We start from the raw sequence: 23493 nt of genomic DNA on the forward strand, positions 1-23493 counted from the left end.
AATATATACATATGTAGTAATACTTTTAAGGAAAATAAGAACATCATCACAAAAATTAGTGATTATTATAGAAGTAATTTTTTTGGCAAGTCAATATAATTTTTGGCATCTTGTTGTGGAAAGAATTTGAAAAATTGCATGATATGGCTGTAACCTATTTCATTTGCTTTTTAATATAAACTAGATTTCCCATTTTCTGTATCTGTAAAAATTAAAATAGAATCTGTCTGAATCTTTATTTTCCTCATCAATAGCTAACATTTATCCTTAGATCGTGAACTAATCAGGGAAAAGAAAAAACCCAATTGTCTCATCAAAAGATGCATATCTAGTAAAATTTTACTGTTTATGTTTTAATATTTACTTACCAAAATTTGTAATATAAAATGTTGCTTTACTCAATTGTACACCAAAATAATTAAAAAATTAACTCAATCCAGAGCAAAATTTATATTGCTTAGAAACTTAGAGTCAAGGAAATTGAAATTTTCATACATATTTTTATAATATTTCCATATCCTATTTATGATAAGAAAATCAGCAAAAGCTTTTCAAGTGTATTACAGTAGGGTAAGATTCTGTGAGGTGAGTAGAATGGAAATATGAAATCAAAGAAAAAAGGATTAGAAAACTTTTATTTTAAAAAAAAGCTTATTCATATTTTTAATTGAAATTGGCCATTAAATCACTATATTATGTAGATCTATTGGGTATATTTTAAATAATGATGGATATAATATTTAAAAGAGTGATGTTACAGTTTTCTTTTGCATATTTAGACTTGTAGTTAAAAGTTTTTAGTGTCAGCTTAAAAATGTCTGAATGGGTACATAGCTTTTCAAACTTCTTTTAGGGATATGAACAAATAATTTTAAAAGTTACTGATCAACTACATCTGAGGAGGAGAAGCCAGAAAAGAAGTCTAAGAAGAGGGGGAGGAAGCAAAATCAGTATCAATCTGATGGCCTAATGAAGAAAATATTTCAAGATGGAGAAAGAAAACGTTGTCAAATGATGATGACAAAATGAGGGCTGAAAAGTGGCCATTGCCACTGGAAACATGACCATCTTAAGCTTCCATGACAAGAGAGGCTTAACTGGTACAACAGAAATGAAAGCCTGATTGGAATGGAGCATGCAGAAAATGGGGACGTAGAAGCAGTGGGCAACTCCCTTTAGGCAGTCTGATATAAAAGGTAACAGAAGATCCCCTGGAGAAGGAAATGGCAATCCACTCCAGGACTATTGCCTGGGAAATCCCATGGACAGAGGAGCCTGGTAGGCTGCAGTCCATGGGGTCGCAAAGAGTCAGACACGACTGAGCGACTTCACTTCACTTCACTTCATTGGAGCAAAAGAGAGAGAAACCTGGGAATGATAGAATTAAATGGTATATACTTGTCAATGTCAATTTTGCCTTTGAATAATTTATATGCTAATTTTCCTACTGTTTCTGTATTTTGTCCTTAAGGCCCTGAGTCAAGGCTTTGCACTTAATAGGCAGTCTTATTTGAATAAATAGAGGACTAGATTCATGGAAGTAAAAGTGCTTTTAAGTAGTTTGTATACATGTTAATAGACTTTTTAAAAGTTGTGACCTTTATTAAGTCCGGCAGTAAGAAAAAGAAAATCACCAAAGCTGACCGGTTGAAGCAGATACAAGAGGAAGAAGAGAAACGACAAAAAGAGGAAGGTATAAGACACACAGTGGTAACTATTTTCATATGCGGGTAATGCTAACAATAGGTTGGCATTTCTGTCATCCAATCAATACTTTTTAAAGACAATTTTCAAAATTTTTAATTTTTTTAATTTAAATTTTTTTCAGATTTTATTTTATTTTTTTACTTAACAATATTGTATTGGTTTTGCCATATATCAACATGAATCTGCCATGGGTGTACACATGTTCCCAATCCTGAACCCCCCTCCCACCTCCCTCCTCGTACCATCTCTCTGGGTCATCCCAGTGCATCAGCCCCAAGCATCCTGTTTCCTGCATCGAACCTAGACTGGCGAGTCATTTCTTATATGATATTATACATGTTTCAATGCCAGTCTCCCAAATCATCCCAACCTCGCCCTCTCCCACAGTCCAAAAGACTGTTCTATGCTCAGCCATTAAAAAGAATACATTTGAATCCGATATATCTTGAAGGAGAGTTGCCAGATAAAATACAGGATGCCCACTTAAATTTGAATTTCAGATAAACAATGGATAATTTGGGATAATTTACCCATACAATATTTAGTATATACTTGACTCTTGAGAGTCCCTTGGACTGCAAGGAGATCCAACCAGTCCATTCTGAAGGAGATCAGCCCTGAGATTTCTTTGGAAGGAATGATGCTAAAGCTGAAACTCCAGTACTTTGGCCACCTCATGTGAAGAGTTGACTCATTGGAAAAGACTCTGATGCTGGGGGGGATTGGGGGCAGGAGGAGAAGGAGACGACCGAGGATGAGATGGCTGGATGGCATCACGGATTCGATGGATGTGAGTCTGAGTGAACTCTGGGAGTTGGTGATGGACAGGGAGGCCTGGCGTGCTGCGATTCATGGGGTCGCAAAGAGTCAGACACGACTGAGCGACTGAACTGAACTGAACTGAAACAAAAAAAAAAATTCCATTATTTATCTGAAATTCAAATTCATCTGAGCATCCTATATTTTTATTTGCTAAATATGGCAATCCTATCTTAAAGTGTTTGTATCATTACTGATTAAATTGAGAGCTTTGGTGCTGATTGTGCAGTAAGAATTCTTAAATTAAATATGGGAAATATATACTAGCAAGAAACACATAGAGCAGCCTAAGTTCTTACAGTGTAATACTGTCTATTTGTCAAATTTAAAGAGGATTTTCATTTGTTAAAGAATGTCAGGTAGAAATTAATAAAAATTTGGTTATTTAAAATACTGAAAAGTGACTTTAAGAATCTGAATAGTTCAGATAGTTGTAGCTTTTAACATGAAGAACATCTGTTGATTCATACTGGGTTTTAAATGTCTGTCCTTAGCTTCCCAGGTGGTTCAGTGGTAAGGAATCTGCCTACCAATGCAGGAGACGCAGGTTTGAGATCCCCTGGAGGAAGAAATGGCAACCCACTCCAGTATTTTTGCCTGGAAAATCCCATGGACAGAGGCGCCTGTCAGGGTTACAGTCCATGAGATCGCAAAGAGTCAGACATGACTTAGCAACTGAGCACCACCAGCACATTAGTTTCCAAGTTGATTTTTTATTAATAATCATATAAATCCTTTAGGTGACTTATGATAAGAAGACAGTATCATGACCTACTGCTTGGGGAATGTTTTATTATTTTGGGTTAAACTCTTATTCTTTAACGTATATTTCATGGTTTATTTTTTAACAGTGAAAGCAAGAGAAAATTTAGGTAGTTACTTCTGATGGTGTGGATGTCACGAGATTATGGAAATCTGAAGATTTTATTTCTTCTTAATTACCCATGATAGATCTGTCACTTTTCATTTATTAAAATCATTATTAGATTGCCATAAACTTTTTGGAGAAGAGAAATATAATTGTGGGCCAGAAATTTTGAGAGTCGTGGTTTTTTTTTGAAAGAAATCTGACAGTTTTATTTCTACCACATGATAAAGGCTGTGACTTAAATCTAGTATTCTACCACCACTATATCTTAAATATTTGCAGTCACTTTAAGTGCTTGAAAACAGACTAAAAAATTTTCTTGCTGTTGTTCTTTAGAAGAAGCACGTATGAAATATGAAAAAGAAGAAATGGAAAGACTTGAAATACAACGAATTGAGAATGAAAAATTGCAAAAACTTGAAGCAAAAGTAAGTAAACATTAATGATATTATTGCTGAAGACAAACTATGTGGCTATCAGATCTATTTTAGAGAAGGAAATGCAGCCCACTCTGGTATTTTTGCCTGGGAGATCCCATGGACAGAGTAGCCTGGTGGGCTACAGTCCACTGGGTCACAGAAAGTCAGACATGACTTAGAAACTAAAACAACAGCAGTCAGATCTATTTGGCTATTTAATATCATCCTCTTCCAGAGATACCCATAATATTTAGGCCTGTATGAACTGATTTAACTCATTTGATCCTACCATAAAGTTATGGTGGGTAAATTATTACCCACATTTCACAGATGAGGAAATTGGGGAATATGGACAGATTAAACAGCTAATAAATTTCATAGCCAAGACTTAGGTAGAAGTAGTCTTGCTTCAGAGCTCATGCTTATAACCATTAAGTTATTATTCTCAATCTATCTTATGGATAATTAAATATAGGAACCAAAAAATGTTCAAATTCTACCTCTCCTTTTAAAATTTCACTTCTCTTTTTCACCAGATTTCTTCATTATTGAATCAGTAGTTCTGAGACCTTTTAATCTCAGGACAAAGCCTCATTACTATTAAAAAGTGAAGTTCCCCAAGAAGTTTTTGTTTAGACAGTTTATATGTATAAATATTTATCATATTAGCAATTAAAACAAATTTCAAGATATTTATTGTATTAATAGAGATTAGACATTGTTAAATGTAAACATGAATTAAGAAGTAAACACATTAAACATACTTAAAGAAAAAAAACAATTGCTGTATTTATTGAGTTATAAAATAATATTAGTTTCAAATGTATGACATAATGATTCAATAGTTGCATGTATTGTGAAATGATCCCACAATAAATCTAGTTAACATCCGTTACCACATAAATGTGTATTTAAATTAGGGAAATGAGTGGCATTGTTTATATCTCTTAAAGCTCTTTAATGTCTGACTTAACAAAAGACAACTGGATCTCATATGTATGCTGAGTCACTTCAGTCGTGTCCCACTCTGCGACCCTATGGACTGCAGCCTGCCAGACTCCTCTGTCCATGAGATTTCTCTAGGCAAGAATACTGGAGTGGGTTGCCATGCCTTCCTCCAAGAGATCTTCCCAACCCAGGGATCTAACGTGAATCCCTTACTTCTAACCTGCATGGGCAGGTAGGTTCTTTACCACTAGTGCCACCTGGGAAGCCCTCCTGGATCTCCTCCTTACTTCATTATTCCATCTGTTACACTGTGTGTTGTATCAATTGAAGTAAATATAAAGAAAGAAAATTTGGCCTCATATAGATAGTTGGAAAAAGGAAAATTATTGTAACAGCCTTTCAGATGATTGTGGATTCTTGCCTTGATACTATACTGAAACTCAATAGGTGGTAGCATCTTAATGTGGAATCTGAAACCAAATAAATGAACTTTATGTACTCTGTTACACTAAAATATTGATCTATTTTTATACTCTGAATAAATCTTTTATTGACACATGATTTTGCAACATCATGACTTGATAGCTTGGGAAAAAATGGTTCACTGAATTATTTGCTTCCAAATGTTGATGTATTCTTATAATTCATTATCAAAAAGATCACATGCATTAGTGTCAACTCCAGCCAAACAGGAAAAGGTTTTAAGGATCGGAAAACTGTCAGGCTCCCTAGTAGTGGATACAGGTTTTCTAAAATTCAAATTTTTATTTGAAAGCTTGAATTTTATCAAGGGCAGCAGTGTTTCCTGAAAGTGACATGGTCAGTTCATTCATTTCTGACAGAAGGTCTGCCAAAGTACTCAAACAGTTGCACAGATGTTTATTTCTCAAGATAGCATTGTTCTTTGATATGCAGCAAAAGTGCTCTATGCATTCTTCCCATCTTACCACACAGAATATCGAAGGACATATACTTAAGTTTTTATATTTAATACAATTAATAATGTTTACTTCTTCATCAGGTCATTCTTATGTGAACCTGGCTACTTATCACCCCTCTCTCCTGAAGAATATGACCACTAATAAAGCTTGTGCCTTGATTTGAACAAAGGCACCAGCAATTTTACACCATTTTGCAAATGTGTACCCTGCAAAAAAAGCAAATAAAGTCGTAGTTTTGTCATTAAAATAGATTTGACCTCACTGATCCCGAAGGAATTTGGAGAATCCACCTGGAGGGTGCATATCACACTATATACACCACTGTTTCAGATGAAACCTTTTAGAAATATCAGTTCAGTTCAGTCGCTCAGTCGTTTCCGACTCTTTGTGGCCCCACGAATCGCAGCACGCCAGGCCTCCCTGTCCATCACCAACTCCTGGAGTTCACTCAGACTCACGTCCATCGAGTCCGTGATGCCATCCAGCCATCTCATCCTCGGTCGTCCCCTTCTCCTCCTGCCCCCAATCCCTCCCAGCATCAGAGTCTTTTCCAATGAGTCAGCTCTTCGCATGAGATGGCCAAAGTATTGGAGTTTCAGCTTTAGCATCATTCCTTCCAAAGAAATCCCAGGACTGATCTCCTTCAGAATGGACTGGTTGGATCTCCTTGCAGTCCAAGGGACTCTCAAGAGTCTTCTCCAACACCACAGTTCAAAAGCATCAATTCTTTGGCGCTCAGCCTTCTTCACAGTCCAACTCTCACATCCATACATGACTACTGGAAAAACCATAGCCTTGACTAGACGGACCTTAGTCGGCAAAGTCATGTCTCTGCTTTTGAATATACCATCTAGGTTGGTCATAACTTTCCTTCCAAGGAGTCAGTGTCTTTTAATTTCATGGCTGCAGTCACCATCTGCAGTGATTTGGGAGCCCAAAAAATAAAGTCTGACACTGTTTTCACTGTTTCCCCATCTATTTCCCATGAAATGATGGGACTGGATGCCATGATTTTCGTTTTCTGAATGTTGAGCTTTAAGCCAATTTTTTCACTCTCCTCTTTTACTTTCATCAAGAGGCTTTTTAGTTCCTCTTCACTTTCTGCCATAAGGGTGGTGTCATCTACATATCTGAGGTGATTGATATTTCTCCCGGCAATCTTGATTCCAGCTTGTGCTTCTTCCAGTCCAGTGTTTCTCATGATGTACTCTGCATAGAAGTTAAATAAGCAGGGTGACAATATACAGCCTTGATGTACTCCTTTTCCTATTTGGAACCAGTCTGTTGTTCCATGTCCAGGTCTAACTGTTGCTTCCTGGCCTGCATACAGATTTCTCAAGAGGCAGGTCAGGTGGTCTGGTATTCCCATCTCTTTCAGAATTTTCCACAGTTTATTGTGATCCACACAGTCAAAGGCTTGGCATAGTCAATAAAGCAGAAATCGATGTTTTTCTGGAACTCTCTTGCTTTTTCCATAATCCAGAGGATGTTGGCACTTTGATATCTGGTTCCTCTGCCTTTTCTAAAACCAGCTTGAACACCAGGAAGTTCACGGTTCACGTATTGCTAAAGCCTGGCTTGGAGAATTTTGACCATTACTTTACTAGCATGTGAGATGAGTGCAATTGTGCAGTAGTTTGAGCATTCTTTGGCATTGCCTTTCTTTGGGATTGGAATGAACACTGACCTTTTCCAGTCCTGTGGCCACTGCTGAGTTTTCCAAGTTTGCTGGCATATTGAGTGCAGCACTTTCACGCATCATCTTTCAAGATTTGAGATAGCTCAACTGGAATGCCATCACCTCCACTAGCTTTGTTCATAGTGATAGTTTCTAAGGCCTACTTGACTTCACATTCCAGGATGTCTGGCTCTAGATGAGTGATCACACCATTGTGATTATCCTGATCATGAAATATCACTTACAATTTAAACAAATTGTAGTATTCATCTTGAAATTAAATATTTATCCTGTAAATTTTAGATGCTACTTACAAAATACAAAGCTGAAATTAAAAAAAGATCAATGTATCTATCCTCATGAAACAGGATCTAGAAAGGAGAAATGAAGAGCTTGAAGAACTTTATTTATTAGAAGCATGTTTTCCTGAAGCAGAGAAATTGAAACGAGATAATAGATTTCTTTCCCAGGTAGGACTGATTTTATTTTTTTAGCTAACATTTTTATACCATAAGAGGGAGTTATAATCCAATATCCATCTTAATAACAGGAAACTTTAAATGTGTCTATAAAAAATTTAATCTGACAGATCTCTCTCATTTGCTTGTAGCAAATTAAATTCATATAGCTTTTAAGAAATCTATTTGTCAATAAGATCCTTGACATTTTTATATCCTTTGACTCGGATTTAATTTTGGGGAATTTATACTGAGGAAGTTATCCTAAATTAAAATATAAAAAGTTTGACCCTGAGGCAGTCAAGTGTTGTTCAAAACAGTGCAGCTTTGGAAACAATATCAGTGGTTAAAAAGGAAAAACTGTAATAATATGGCAAAGATTATAGTATAACTTAAAGCAAAAAAATTGTAATCACAATATGATCAGGCTTCTCTGGTGGTTCAGATGGTAAAGAATCTGCCTGCAATGTGGGAGACCCAGGTTCAATCCCTGGGTCAGAAAGATCCCTTGAAAACGGAAATGGCAACCCACTCCAGTATTTTTGCCTGAAGAATTCCACAGACAGAGGAGCCTGGTGAGCTTCAGTCCATGGGGTCGCAAAGAGTCGTACATGACTGAACAAGTCACACACACACACACACACACACACACACAATACGATTACAAATGTAGAGTTTGCATAGACTACACAATGAATGAATCACATATGAAAGTGACATGGCGATTAATAGTTAGTAATAATTTGAGAAATATAAATTAACCCAAATGTTAAACTTGTGTAAAGACAGGAGCTATATGATTAGCAAGGAAAGCAAAACAAAATTTTCTCATAAACACTGTTTTAAAAGTAAAATGTGACAATAGATATAATTTCTATTTATTTGAGTTATTGAAGCTTATAAGTTATATTGATGTAGAGATATCTGGGTATTTTAGAGACATCTTCAAGTAACTAAAATCGTAATATGTTTTCGCCTGAATTGGAAAACTAGGTTATAAGAGTTCATACCTCGAGAAAGAAGTAATTTAATCTTTGGTGGAATTTTCATCAGTAAGAACTTGCAAGCATTTCTGTTCCACAGTGGAAACACTACATTCAATGTGATGGGAGTCCTGATCCTTCAATAGCCCAAGAAATTAATACTTTTATTACCTTATGGAAAGAGGAAACCAATGAGACTTTAGAGGAAGTGATTGAGAAGAGTAAACTAGTGCTAAATGTAAGTATTTAAGCATTATTCTGTGATTTTAAGTTATAGTCTGATATTGACTCCAAAAATAGAAAAAATCATTGCATTTGCCAGTTAGTAACACTACTTCTTTCTTGGTTAGGAAGAAAAATATTTGCTCGTGTTTTTATTTTATTTTTTATTTTTACCACTCCTAAAAACCTCTCACCAGCTTAGGTAAGATCAGCCTAACAAATCTGAAATGTTAACTGTGAAATGTGAAAGTGAAAGTGATGTCGCTCAGTTGTGTCCGACTGTTTGTGACCCCACGGACTATAGCCTACCACGCTCCTCCATCCATGGAATTTTCCAGGCAAGAGTACTGGAGTGGGTTGCCATTTCCTTCTCCAGGGGGTCTTCCCAACCCAGGGATAGAACCCAGGTCTCCCGCGTTGTAGGCAGACGCTTTAGCATCTGAGCTACCAGGGAAGTCCAAAACTGTAACATTAACTGTAAGTGTATCCAATTCCAGAAAAAAATCAAGTTGCACCCATTTATGTAGATAACAAGTGTAAAAGTGTATGATTTTATCTTCAGCCAGAATTATCCACTTTTCAGTGATTCATTACACATATTTTTTTTTAATGTTACCTATAAGCCAAGCACCTCTTTTAAGCACTATAAGTACAAAGATGAATAAGAATATCCTACTTTCTATTTCTACAAATAGGTTGGATAGGTTAACCTGAGGCACTACCACTTACCATGCACTTAAAAATGCCAGGAAAAAAAGTTGTGACATTTAAATCCATTGCCTAGCTCAAAGGAAAGTAAAGGAAAAATCTTGGAGTCCATAAGACAATTCAGAAAAGTGGACAAGTGTCAGAGTCAGTGGCTTCCTAGAAAGTGTCTATTTGTTAATCTTTCATGGCTTATCATTGGTTTAAAGGAGCATCAGGAGGCAAGCCTAAGGTACAAGCAAGGTAGCAAGTGATATCAGAGACCCTTTTATGGCTGAGAGCCTCAGAAAGGTAATGTGGATAATAGATGAAAACCTACACTGCGAAGGGTGATGATATGCACTTGATTGGCTCATATTTAGCTTGATGAAGGCAAAACAATAATGTCTCTACCAAGAATTCTTAATAATGAGTGAGTCAGTAGTTAGATTGGAAGAATTTATCAGAATACAGCACAGTGAAGAGATGAAAAATTATCAAGGAGTAGTTAACAGACATGTATGATGGAACAAAAAGGACTAAAGGTATATTGACAAGGAGTGCCAGAAGGAGATGTAGAATAAGGAAGAGACAATATTCATTAGGCTGACAATTTCCCAGAATCCTCAGAAACCCAACAAATCCCAAGTTAGGATAAACAGAAAGGAATCCACACTTAGATACACCAATGTAGCAATGGAAACTTTGGCTATCTGATACGAAGAGCTGACTCATTGGGAAAGACCCTGATGCTAGGAAAGATTAAAGGCAAAAAGAGAAGAGGATGGCAGAGGATGAAATGGTTAGGTAGTTTCACTGACTCAATGGACACTCACTTGAGCAAACTCTGGGAGATAGTGAAGGACTGAGGAGCCTGGCGTGCTGCAGTCCGTGGAGTCACAAAGAGTTGAACATGACTTAGCAACTGAACAACACCAACACGAAGAATTCACTCCTCTTGGTCCTTTTATTCTCTAATGCTTTTTGTTTCGTTTCCTTACCATGTTGCAGTTCTTATCACTGTGGTTTACTTCTCCATGTGCCTATAGAGTGGAATAACTCCAGACTGTTAAGGTCATAATATGTTTGCCTAATTTAATCTGGAAAACAAGCTTATGAGATTCATTTTACACACAAAGAAACAGATAGTGACTTGCTTATGGTCCCCTACGAGACCTTAGATGAGCCTTACTCTGACTTTCTGAAGATTCCAAAGAGCCTCCCATGAGGGGTTTGGCTGCTAACAGAGTCCTCACAGAGTGTTCTTTCATATCCTCTCTCCCGACTGAGGCTGCCATGACGTGATGCTGGTCCAGGAGTCTGCTGCTCTTTAACTAGCAGAGGCAGCAGGAAGTAGTACTAGAGTTCACCAGTGATGAGCTGGGTATGACATCTTCCTGTTACAAATGTGGGGTATAGAGGCAGAAATAATAAATAGTAGGGAAGATGAGAAAAGGATAAGTAAAATAAAACAGGAGACAGACAAGGAGAGTGATCAATAACAGCAGAAGTCACAAGATGAACGGAAAGAACTGGATAGCAGTAATCCCATGGTAGGGCTTCCCAAGTGGCTCAGTGGTGAAGAATCCACCTGCCAATGCAGGAGACTCAAGAGATGTGGGTTTGATCCCTGGGTCAGGAAGATGCCCTGGAGTAGGAAATGGCAACCCACTCCAATATTCTTGCCTGGAAAACCATGGACAGAGGGGCCTGCTAGGGAGCAAACTCAGAGTTTGCTACAGTCCATGGGGTGCAAAGAGTAGGATGCAACTGAGCACTATCCCACAGTAAACATCAAGTTCTAAATTATCAAATTTATTTGTATGGCAAATTCTTATGTAAGCCTTGCTATGGCAAACATTCTCAGCCTGGTTTAGGTTACTCATGTTGCTGCTGTGAAGTAACTCCAATAACCCTGTGAGGTAGGCACCATCATCCCCATTTTTCAAATGAAGAAAGCGAGACTCAGATGTTAAATAACTTGTCCCAGATCATGCCACTGGTAAGAGGGTGAGGACGAAGCCCAGGTTTCTGGCTTGAGCCCACACTACCCAGCACGACTATGCTCTCTCTCTTACTTTAGAAATTTTCTATATATTATCTATGTCAGTTTTCAAAATTAAATTCTACTCTTTTATTCTTTATATGCTGTACTGCTTTTCAGCTGAGTTTACTCAGTCATTGCTTTCATGCTTCACAGCACATCAAAAGTTCATTCTGATTACAGTAAAAAATCCTATTCCATTACATGTGATTATTTCCTAAAATAAAGCTGGTTGCTGTCTTCTGTAGGAAAAAAATTACATTCTGCTATTTATTTGTTGTTCCTTGATCATACTGTGCCTTAATTTTTCCCAACACTGGATGTCTCTCCACTTGCTTGTATGATTTCTGAGAAGTTGGATATAATTCTTAACTTTGTTCTTCTAAAGGTAAGGTGTTTTTTCCCTTGGGCTGCTTTCAGGAATTTTTCTTTATTTTTTACTTTATGTCCTTTGAAAATGATATGCATAAACAGGTTTCTGAGGCATTTATCTTACTTGGTATTCTCTGAGATTCCTCAATCTGTGGTTTGGTGTCTGACATTAGTTTGAGGGAAATTCTCAGCCATTTTTATTTCAAATATTTCTTCTGGTTCTTTCCTTCTTTTCCTCCTGGTATTTCCATTATGTGTGTGCCACATTTATTTTAAGTTGTTCAAAACTCCTTGGTTATTCTGTACTGGCTTTTTTCAGTCTTTGTTCTCTTTGCTTTTTGGTTTTCGAGGATTCTCTTGATAAATACTCTCAGAGATACCTTCCTCAGCTGTGTCCAGTTGAGGAATAAGCCCATCAAAGGTATTCTTTGTTTCTGATGAAATGACCTCTAGCATTTCTTTTTGGTTCTTTCTTGGGATTTCCATCTTTCAGTTTAACATCACCCATCTAATTCTTGCATGCTGTCTACTTTATCCATTAGAACCTATAACACATTAATCACAGGTGTTTTAAATTCCTGTTCTAATCTTCATATCCTACTATGTCTGTCTGGTTCTACCATGTATGGTTCTGATGCTTGCTTTGTCTTTTCAATTTGTGGTTTTTGCTGTTTGGTATACCTTGTAATTTTTTCTTGATAGCCAGATATGATGGACTGGGTAAAAGAACTGTTGTAAATAAGCCTTGTGTAATGTGGTAGTGAGGTGTGAAGGAAGAGTTCTGTAGTCTTGTGATTAGGTCTCAGTCTTTAAGTAATCCTATGTCTCTGGACAATGAATCCACAAGTGTTTTTAACTTTTCCTGTCCTTTCTTAGGTGAGAGGGAATGACTAAAGCCAGTTGGATTTGGATTTTTCCTTTCTCCTGGGTGAGTTAGGCTCTGAAATATCAGAGCAGAAATAGAGGAAAAAAGGGAGAAGAATCAAATCAATAAAATTAGAAGTCAAAATGGAGAAATGACAACACAGAAATATGAAAGATAGTAAGAGACTACTATGAGCAATTATATGCCAATAAAATGGACAATTTGGAAGAAATGGACAAATTCTTAGAAAAGCATAACCTTCCAAAACTGAACCAGGAAGAAATAGAAAATCTTAACAGACCCATCACAAACAAGGAAATTGAAGCTATAATCAAAAATCTTCCAACAAACAAAAGCCTGGGACCGGATGGCTTCACAGGTGAATTCTACCAAAAATTCAGAGAGGAGCTAACACCTATTCTACTCAAACTCTTCCAGAAAATTGCAGAGGAAGGCAAACTCCCAAACTCATTCTATGAGGCCACCATCACCCTAATACAAAAACCAGACAAAGATGCCACAAAAAAGGTAAACTACAGACCAGTATCACTGATGAACACAGATGCAAAAATCCTCAATGAAATTCTAGGAAACAGAATCCAACAACATACTAAAACATACTAAACATCATGACCAAGTGGGCTTTATCCCAGTGATGCAAGGATTCTTCAATATTCACAAATCAATCAATGTGGTACACCACATTAACAAATTGAAAGATTAAAACCATATGATTATCTTAATAGATGCAGAGAAAGCCTTTGGCAAAATTCAACACTCATTTATGATCAAAACTCTCCAGAAAGCAGGCACTGAAGGAACATACCTCAACATAATAAGAGCCATATACGACAAACCCACAACAAACATTATCCTCAATTGCAAAAAATTGAAAGCATTTCCTCTAAAATCAGGAACAAGACAAGGGTGCCCACACTCATCACTACTATTCAACATAGTTTTGGAAGTCCTAGCCACAGCAGTCAGAGAAGAAAAAGAACTAAAAGGAATCCAGATTGGAAAAGAAGTAAAACTCTGTTTGCAAATGACAGGATCCTCTATATAAAAAACCATAAAGATACCACCAGAAAATTACTGGAGCTAATCAATGACTATAGTAAAGTTGCAGGATATGAAATTAATACACAGAAATCCCTTGCATTCCTATACACTACTAATGAGAAAACAGAAATTAAGGAAACAATCCCACTTACTTTTGCAGTGAAAAGAAGAAAATACTTAGAAATAAATTTACCTAAAAAAACAGAAGACCTATATATAGAAAACTATAAAACAATGATGAAAGAAATCAAAGATGACACAAATAGATGGAGAAAAGTACCATGTTTGTGGATTGGAAGAATCAATATAGTGAAAATGAGAGTACTACCCAAAGCAAACTATAGATTCAGTGCAATCCCTATCAAGCTACCAATGGTATTTTTCACAGAACTAAAACAAGTAGTTTCAAAATTCATATGGAAACACAGAAAACCTCGAACAACCAAAGCAATTGAGAAAGAAGAATGGAACCGGAGGAATCAACCTGCCTGACTTCAGACTATACTACAAAGCTACAGTCATCAAGACAGTATGATACTGGCACAAAGACAGAAATATAGATCAGTGGGACAAAATAGAAAGCCCAGAGATAAATCCATGCCCTTTTGGACACCTTATCTTTGACAAAGAGGGCAAAAATATACAATGGAGAAAAGACAATTTCAAATAACAAGTGGTGCTGGGAAAACTGGTCAACCACCTGTAAAAGAATGAAACTAGAACACTTTCTAACACCATATACAAAAGTAAACTCAAAATGAATTAAAGGTCTAAATGTAAGACCAGAAACCATAAAACTCTTAGAGGAAAATGTAGGCAGAACACTCTTTCACATAAATCACAGCAAGATCCTCTATGATCTACCTCCCAGAGGAATGAAAATAAAAACAAAAATAAACAAATGAGACCTAATTAAACCTAAAAGCTTTTGCACAACAAAGGAAACTATAAGCAAGGTGAAAAGGCAGCCTTCAGAATGAGAGAAAATAATAGCAAATGAAGCAACTGACAAAGAATTAATCTCCAAAATATATAAGCAATTCATGCAGCTCAATACCAGAAAAATAACCTGATTAAAAAATGCACCAAAGAACTAAGCAGACATTTCTCCATAGAAGACATACAGGTGGCTAACAAACACTTGAAAAGAGGCTCAACATCGCTCATTATCAGAGAAATGCAAATCAAAACCACAATGAGGTCTCACACCGGTCAGAATGGCTGCCATCAAAAAGTCTACAATCGATAAAACTGGAGAGGGTGTGGAGAAAAGGGAACCCTCTTACACTGTTGGTGGGAATGCAAACTAGTACAGCCACTATGGAGAACAGTGTGGAGATTCCTTTAAAAAGTGGAAATAGAACTGCCTTATGACCCAGCAATCCCACTGCTGGCATATACACCAAGGAAACCAGAATTGAAAGAGACACATGTACCCCAGTGTTCATTGCAGTACTGTTTATAATAGCTAGGACTTGGAAGCAACCTAGATATCCATTAGCAGATGAATGGATAAGGAAGTTGTGGTACATATACACAATGGAATATTCAGTTCAGTTCAGTCGCTCAGTCATGTCCAACTCTGCGACCTGTTGAATCGCAGCATGCCAGGTCTCCCTGTCCATCACCAACTGCCGGAGTTCACTCAGACTCACGTCCATTGAGTCCGTGATGCCATCCAGCCATCTCATCCTCTGTCATTCCCTTCTTCTCCTGCCTCCAATCCCTCCCAGCATCAGAGTCTTTTCCAAGGAGTCAACTCTTCTCATGAGGTGGCCGAAGTACTGGAGTCTCAGCTTTAGCATCATTCCTTCCAAAGAAATCCCAGGGCTGATCTTCTTCAGAATGGAATGGTTGGATCTCCCTGCAGTCCAAGGGACTCTCAAGAGTCTTCTCCAACACCACAGTTCAAAAGCATCAATTCTTCGGTGCTCAGACTTCTTCACAGTCCAACTCTCACATCCATACATGACCAGAGGAAAAACCATAGCCTTGACTAGATGGACCTTTGTTGGCAAAGTCTCTGCTTTTGAATATGCTATCTAGGTTGCTCATAACTTTCCTTCCAAGGAGTGAGTGTCTTAATTTCATGGCTGCAATCACCATCTGCAGTGATTTGGGAGCCCCCCAAAATAAAGTCTGACACTGTTTCTACTGTTTCCTCATCTATTTCCCATGAAATGATGGGACTGGATGCCATGATCTTCGTTTTCTGAATGTTGAGCTTTAAGCCAACTTTTTCACTCTCCTCTTTTACTTTCATCAAGAGGCTTTTTAGTTCCTCTTCATTTTCTGCCATAAGGGTGGTGTCATCTACATATCTGAGGTGATTGATATTTCTCCCGGCAATCTTGATTCCAGCTTGTGCTTCTTCCAGTCCAGTGTTTCTCATGATGTACTCTGCATAGAAGTTAAATAAGCAGGGTGACAATGTACTACCCTGACATACTCCTTTTCCTATTTGGAACCAGTCTGTTGTTCCATGTCCAGTTCTAACTGTTGCTTCCTGACCTGCATATAGGTTTCTCAAGAGGCAGGTCAGGTGGTCTGGTTATTCCCATCTCTTTCAGAATTTTCCAGTTTCTTGTGATCCACACAGTCAAAGGCTTTGGCATAGTCAATAAAGCAGAAATTGATGTTTTTCTGGAACTCTCTTGCCTTTTCCATGATCCAGTGGATGTTGGCAATTTGATATCTGGTTCCTCTGCCTTTTCTAAAACCTGCTTGGACATCTGGAATTTCACGCTTCATGTATTGCTGAAGCCTGGCTTGGAGAATTTTGAGCATTACTTTACTAGCGTGTGAGATGAGTGCAATTGTGCAGTAGTTTGAGCATTCTTTGGCATTGCCTTTCTTTGGGATTGAAATGAAAACTGACCTTTTCCAGTCCTGTGGCCACTGCTGAGTTTTCCAAATTTGCTGGCGTATTGAGTGCAACACTTTCACAGCATCATCTTTCAGGATTTGAAATAGCTCAACTGGAATTCCTTCACCTCCACTAGCTTTGTTTGTAGTGATGCTTTCTAAGGCCCACTTGACTTCACATTCCAGGATGTCTAGCTCTAGGTGAATGATCACACCATCGTGAATATCTTGGTCTTGAAGATCTTTTTTGTACAGTTCTTCTGTGTATTCTTGCCACCTCTTCTTAATATCTTCTGCTTCTGTTAGTTCCATACCATTTCTGTCCTTTATCAATCCCATCTTTGCGTGAAATGTTCCCGTGGTGTCTCTAATTTTCTTGAAGAGATCTCTAGTCTTTCCCATTCTGTTGTTTTCCTCTATTTCTTTGTACTGATAACAGAAGAAGGCTTTCTTATCTCTTCTTGCTATTCTTTGGAACTCTGAATTTAGGTGCTTATATCTTTCCTTTTCTCCTTTGCTTTTTACTTCTCTTCTTTTCACAGCTATTTGTAAGGCCTCTTCAGACAGCCATTTTGCTTTTTTTGCATTTCTTTTCCATGGGGATGGTCTTGATCCCTGTCCTCTGTACAATGTCACGAACCTCAGTCCGTAGTTAATCAGGCACTCTGTCTATCAGATCTAGTCCCTTAAATCTATTTCTCACTTCCACTGTATAATCATAAGGGATTTGATTTAGGTCATACCTGAATGGTCTAGTGGTTTTCCCTACTTTCTTCAATTTAAGTCTGAATTTGGCAATAAGGAGTTCATGATCTGAGCCACAGTCAGCCCCTGGTCTTGTTTTTGCTGACTGTATAGAGCTTCTCCATCTTTGGCTGCAAAGAATATAATCAGTATAATCAATTTGATTTTGGTGTTGACCATCTGGTGATGTCCATGTGTAGAGTCTTCTCTTGTGTTGTTGGAAGAGGGTGTTTGCTATGACCAGTGCATTTTCTTGGCAAAACTCTATTAGTCTTTGCCCTGCTTCATTCTGTATTCCAAGGCCAAATTTGCCTGTTACTCCAGGTGTTTCTTGCCTTCCTACTTTTGCATTCTGATGGAATATTACTCAGCTATAAAAAAAAGAAAACATTTGAGTCAGTTTCAAAACTGGAGCCTATTATACACAGTGAAGTAAGCCAGAAAGAGAAATACCAATACAGTATATTAATGCATGTATGTGGAATTTAGAAAGACTGTAACAATGACCCTATATGCAAGACAGCAAAAGAGATATACAGAAGTAAATAACAGACTCTTGAACTATGTAGGAGAAGGCAAGAGTGGGATAATATGAGAGAATAGCATTGAAACATGTATATTACCATATATAAAATAGATGACCAGTGTAAATTCAATGCATGAAGCAGGCACCCAAAGCTGGTGCTCTGGGATAACCCAGAGGGATGGGGTGGGGAGGGAGGTGAGAGGGAGTTTCAGGATGGTGGGACACATGTACATCCCTGGCTGACTCATGTCAATGTATGGCAAAAACCACCACAATATTGTAAAGTAATTAACCTCCAATTAAATTAATTGAAAAAAAATTCCAGCAGGTCAAACTTGCTCTTTATTTTCCTTGAGATCAAGCCTTGTTAAGAAGAACAGAGTGCTCTTGTGTATTTAAAAATGCTTCCTTCACCCCTCCTCCTGCTTTGTGATCCATAAAGAAGTTGTTGGTTTTTTGAGTCTGTTCAGCCTTTCACTTGATAGGATGGAGTGGCATCTTCTAAGCTCCTCACTGGTGGAACTAGGTTGCTTCAGTTTCCTCATCTACAAAATAGGCACAATAAACAGTATCTACCCATAGACTTATGATGAAAATTAAATGGATTAAAACATATAAAGCATTTGGAACACAGGTCTTGGCACACAGTAAGTATTCAGTAGATATTAGTGATTCTCCTCTTCCATTTCTGCTCACTCTTCTCATTGTTACCATATTGTTATTGTTTCTATTGTTCCACAGTCTTGGGTAATGAGCCTCCTCTATCAGCTTGCTGAGGACAGCTCGTTACACATAGTTGAGGATTCTTATAGTGGAGTTTTGGGAGGAAATATTTTATTTCCCCATGACGTTTTCTAACAGAATAAATACAGGAAACTATTTTTATATGTTTTACTGGTGATATGTTCCTTAACTCAAAAATGGTAAAACATCCCATATTTCACTTTTTCCTTTGTTTATCAGAAGATTACTTTTATGGTAAATTTTTGCTTTGTATTTTTACTTTAACTTTATAGTTAATTGAGAAATTGAAGTTAATTTTATTGGAAACTCCACCATATGATTTGCAAGGGAAAAATATAATCCAGTACCAAGGATCAATTCTAGAACTGCAGGAGCTCCTTCATCTTAAGTTTAACAGAGCCACAGAAATACTTCTCAGAGTAAGTGTGATGTCTTGCTTTATATGTTATTAATATCTTTTGTGTTATGATTTTGTATTATATAACTTTTAAAATTCAATATCATTTTTTTGAAGATTTAAAAGGTTGAGGAAAAGTCAGAATAATTTAAGGCACAATGTATTTATCAACTGAATATTTTATTTTTAAAGAAATAAAACATTATCAATATAGCTAAATTCTAGATATTTTCTCTTATACTTGCTAAAGTTTACTAGGACTATTATGGAAATAAATTCACAAAACCTTGTATGTTAGATATTCACTCTAGATGAATCAGTTTACACAAGATTACAATTATTGGTAGTCACTCTATTTTTACCGAATATCTTAGCACGAATGGTAATGTTCAAATAATTATAGAGCCATTATTATTATATCTATGAAAGTTAATAATTCCATAATATAGTCTAATATCCAGTCCATATTTAAATTTTCCCTAATATTCCATGAATATCTCCTATAGTTTTTGTTTGCCTTTGTTTTTTTAAATCAGGAAACAGTATAAGATCCTACCTTGCTTTTGGCTATTTTGTGTCTTGGTTTCTTTTTTCTTCTGGTCTAGAACACAGTAACCTTTATAGACATGGTGAAATGTGTTCTAATTACAAAAAGAACTGCAAAGAAGGCTTATTATTGTTGTTATTCTTAGCTGTAATATTCATATTAAAATTTTGCAACTATCTTATTTATATTGCAAGAAAAAGCCAGTAAGGAAATGTGTTATAATTATTACTGATCAAGATTTTTATTTTAAGAGAAGAAAAGATATGTTATATAGAAGAGAAGATTAGAAAAAACACTGTAGTGTTAAATTTGTAATGGAAATATCAGTATGAACCAGATTTCTCTTTATTCCATGAAAAGGAATAAGTTCTAATTGAGGTAAATAGCTGATTCAAGCTTGGGGCAGGGAATTTGAAAGATGAGATTGTTATTGCAAGATGAGTTTTTGCATTATCTTGTGCTAGAAAGCAAGTAAATGTTCAAAGACTAATGGAGTCATAGGTAAAGGGACAAGACTAGCTTAAAAAAGCTCCAGTGGTCAAGTTGGAGATAATTTGAATATCGGAAAGAACAATGACTATAATTTATTAAAGCACATTGATTAAAATAAAAATTCATGAGTCTACAGTGATACCCCAGAAAGGAAGAGGGAAAGTGAGGTGGGGTAGAGAGAACAATTCTTTATAGAATACCATCTGATGAAGGTGGAAGGAATGATCAGTAAGATAATTACCACTTTTCAATCTCCAGTGTAATAACGATAAAGATAATTAACCGCTACCTCAGTAATTAGGTGAAAAGTTTAGGAGCATGTCATTCTCATAATGCCAAAGTATTTGACCACAGATTACGTACTGACTAGGATAAATGTACTTTGCAATGGGAAGATATGGGTAGTCACCACCTGAACTCAGTGATCAAGTCCACATTGTTAACAGTAGGACATCATATGCCTCCTGATAGGATGCGATGTAAAGAACACAACTTCCCATAAGGTGCCTTCTTGCAGAAAATCATTCATCTAATCTGATGAAACCTACCTTGACCTAACTTCCAGTGTACAAAAAGTAAAGAAGATAGAGGAGTAAGTAAAACTGTGAGGGAACAGCTGGATAAATTCACACAATGTGGAACAGTTCTACAGCAGTTTTGTTATTTATGCCACACTGAGTGACATGTGGGATCTTAGTTTTCCCACCAGGGATTGAACCTGTACCCCTCTTCAGTGAAGTCCTAACCACTGCCAGGGACGTCACAGAACAATTACTTTTAAAACAAATGGCAGTAAATTCAATTCCCAGTACTTTTAAGTTTTTACATTATAGGAGCTGAATACATATTGACTTATTTAAGTCCTTTTAAAGAACTAATGTCTTACGCAAGAGGCATGAATCGATTTTAGTCTTTATTAAAGAATTCTAAAGAACATCCTCAAATGGTATGTTGATTATCGAGTATTAGACTAGTAAAATACAGAACTCATAGGGATATTTTGTTTTGTAAACTTGGTGTGTTCAGGAATAGGCTAACTTTTGCAGTAGCATAGGGTAAGGATAAAGTTAAGATTAGGATATATAGTTAAAATGAGAAGTCACGATAATGTTAAAATTGAAAAGGGTAATCTAAAAGCAATCTACAAGAGCTACCTGGGAATACAGGAGCCACTACCATCCTTAGACACCTTAAGAGAAACTGAGTAGAAAAGGGAGAACACATTTAAGTGAGTAAATACATTTGTATCATTTAGAGAATTATTTAAAACAATTCTTGGTTATTTTTATTGAACCTTATTTTTACCAAAATTACTTTTTTAAGTATTGAAGGGAATCCAACAGCTAACTGATGAAATAACTTACCTAAATTGTATAATTTATGAGGCCTCTAATCTTAATAATGTTTTCTTTTTTTCTTACAGCAAGCTAGTACTTTAGCAGATCTGGACAGTGGAAATATGGAAAAAGTCATTCGAGATGAAAATGTTACTCTCTATATATGGGCAAACCTCAAGAAGAATCCAAGGTATTGCCATGGGTGATGCTATAGGTCTGAAGACATTAGAGTCACATGACCAAGCAAATGCCTGTTGCATTACAGCATGGCATACTTATAAAAACCCATCTTAGGAACTCAGCCAGTTAGGGTTTAATTCTGAGACCTGTTGTTTATCTCAGGCAAGTTACTTAGCCTTGTAAGGTCTCAGTATATCAACAGTGAAATTATTTTTATCACTTAATAGGATTGGGCTGAAGATTAAATGTTAATACATGTAAAGGTCATACATAACAGGATGTCTAGTATAAATATACACTGACTAGATACCGGGGTCTTCCTCTTTTTTTCACTCACTCAGCCTCCCTCCCCACCCAAAAGTAGACGTGACAGGTGCTTCCTATGGGACAGTCTGAAGCTTTTAAAAAATTTATTTTGTGTGAACTGTGAAAGTAGCATCAACATATATACACTACCAGGTGTAAGATGGATAGTTGGTGAGAAGTTGCTGCGTAGCAACAGGGAGCCCAGTCTGGTGCTCTGTGATGACCTAGAGGGATGGGATAGGGAAAGGGGAGAGAGGCTAGGGAGGGAGAGTGAAAGAGAAAGTCACTCAGTTGTGTCTGACTCTTTGTGACCCCATGGAGTATAAAGTGCTGGAATTCTCCAGGCCAGAATACTGGAGTGGGTAGCCTTTCCCTTCTCCAGGGGAATCTTCCTTACCCAGGGATTAAACCCAGGTCTCCCGCATTGCAGGCAGATTCTTTACCAGCTGAGCCACAAGGGAACCGGGTATGTATACATAATTATGTCTGATTTGTGTTGTTATATGGCAGAAGCCAACACAACATTGTAAAAATTTTAAAATATTTATTTAAAATTTAAAAATAATACTTTCAAAAATAATTTCATATTTATTACTTTTCAGATATTTAAATGATATTTTCAACAAAGTATTATCATTGTGAGGAATAATAGAGATAATGACAAATTCATAATCACTTGGCTGCTGTTTTACTCAAATGTTTCAAAATAGTTGAGTTAATATGGCACAGTGAGTTTTAGAGAAAAATTATCAGAATAAAAAAGGTAGGAGGTCTAGATTTCTAGTCCCAGTTCTAAAAAGACTAGTCATAACAATAATGGGAAAAATTGGACTTTATTTTTGATATTTAGTAAAAGGAAGGAACAAAATATTTTCCAAGTTCTATTTGCTACAAAATACTCTGTGGTTTAAATTTTAATTAAATTTTTTATTCATTTATTTTTGGTCACACTGTGCAGCTTGCAGAATCTTATTTCCCCAACCAGGAACTGAACCCATAGCCATGGCAGTGAAAACATGGCGTCCTAACCAGTGGACTGCCCTCCGGCGGAAAGTAATCTGTATAACTTTAAGAGAATAAAAGTAAAACGAACAGCTTTGTATTAACTACCCAGGTTTAGAAAGAGAATTAGATGGTATTCTTTTACTAAGATAAGGAACAGTGGTGGCAGAACAACTTTTGTTTTACTTTGATGGTGATGAAGAGGGTGGTTGGGATGGTAAGTTCAGTGTGGGACTTGTTGAATTTGAAGTTACCTATGAGACTATGAGACATCAAAGTGTAA

The 23493-nt window shown here is 36.8% G+C and overlaps 1 protein-coding gene across 2 annotated transcripts in view; it reads left to right on the forward strand.

Moving 5' to 3' along the window:
• The first annotated feature begins 3747 nt into the window (after positions 1-3747).
• Positions 3748-23493, forward strand: part of DNAI7 (dynein axonemal intermediate chain 7) — a 69749-nt gene continuing 50003 nt past the window's right edge. For both annotated transcript variants that reach the window (XM_068970944.1, XM_068970946.1), the window contains exons 1-5: positions 3748-3822; positions 7749-7850; positions 8922-9059; positions 19222-19368; positions 21809-21912. In XM_068970944.1, coding sequence (XP_068827045.1) covers positions 3763-3822; positions 7749-7850; positions 8922-9059; positions 19222-19368; positions 21809-21912 — 551 coding nt within the window. In that variant the 5' untranslated portion in view covers positions 3748-3762. The remainder of the gene's footprint in view (positions 3823-7748; positions 7851-8921; positions 9060-19221; positions 19369-21808; positions 21913-23493) is intronic.

This window comes from Capricornis sumatraensis, chromosome 4 (genome assembly GCF_032405125.1).
Source record: "Capricornis sumatraensis isolate serow.1 chromosome 4, serow.2, whole genome shotgun sequence".
In the NCBI taxonomy this organism is placed as follows: Eukaryota; Metazoa; Chordata; class Mammalia; order Artiodactyla; family Bovidae; genus Capricornis; species Capricornis sumatraensis.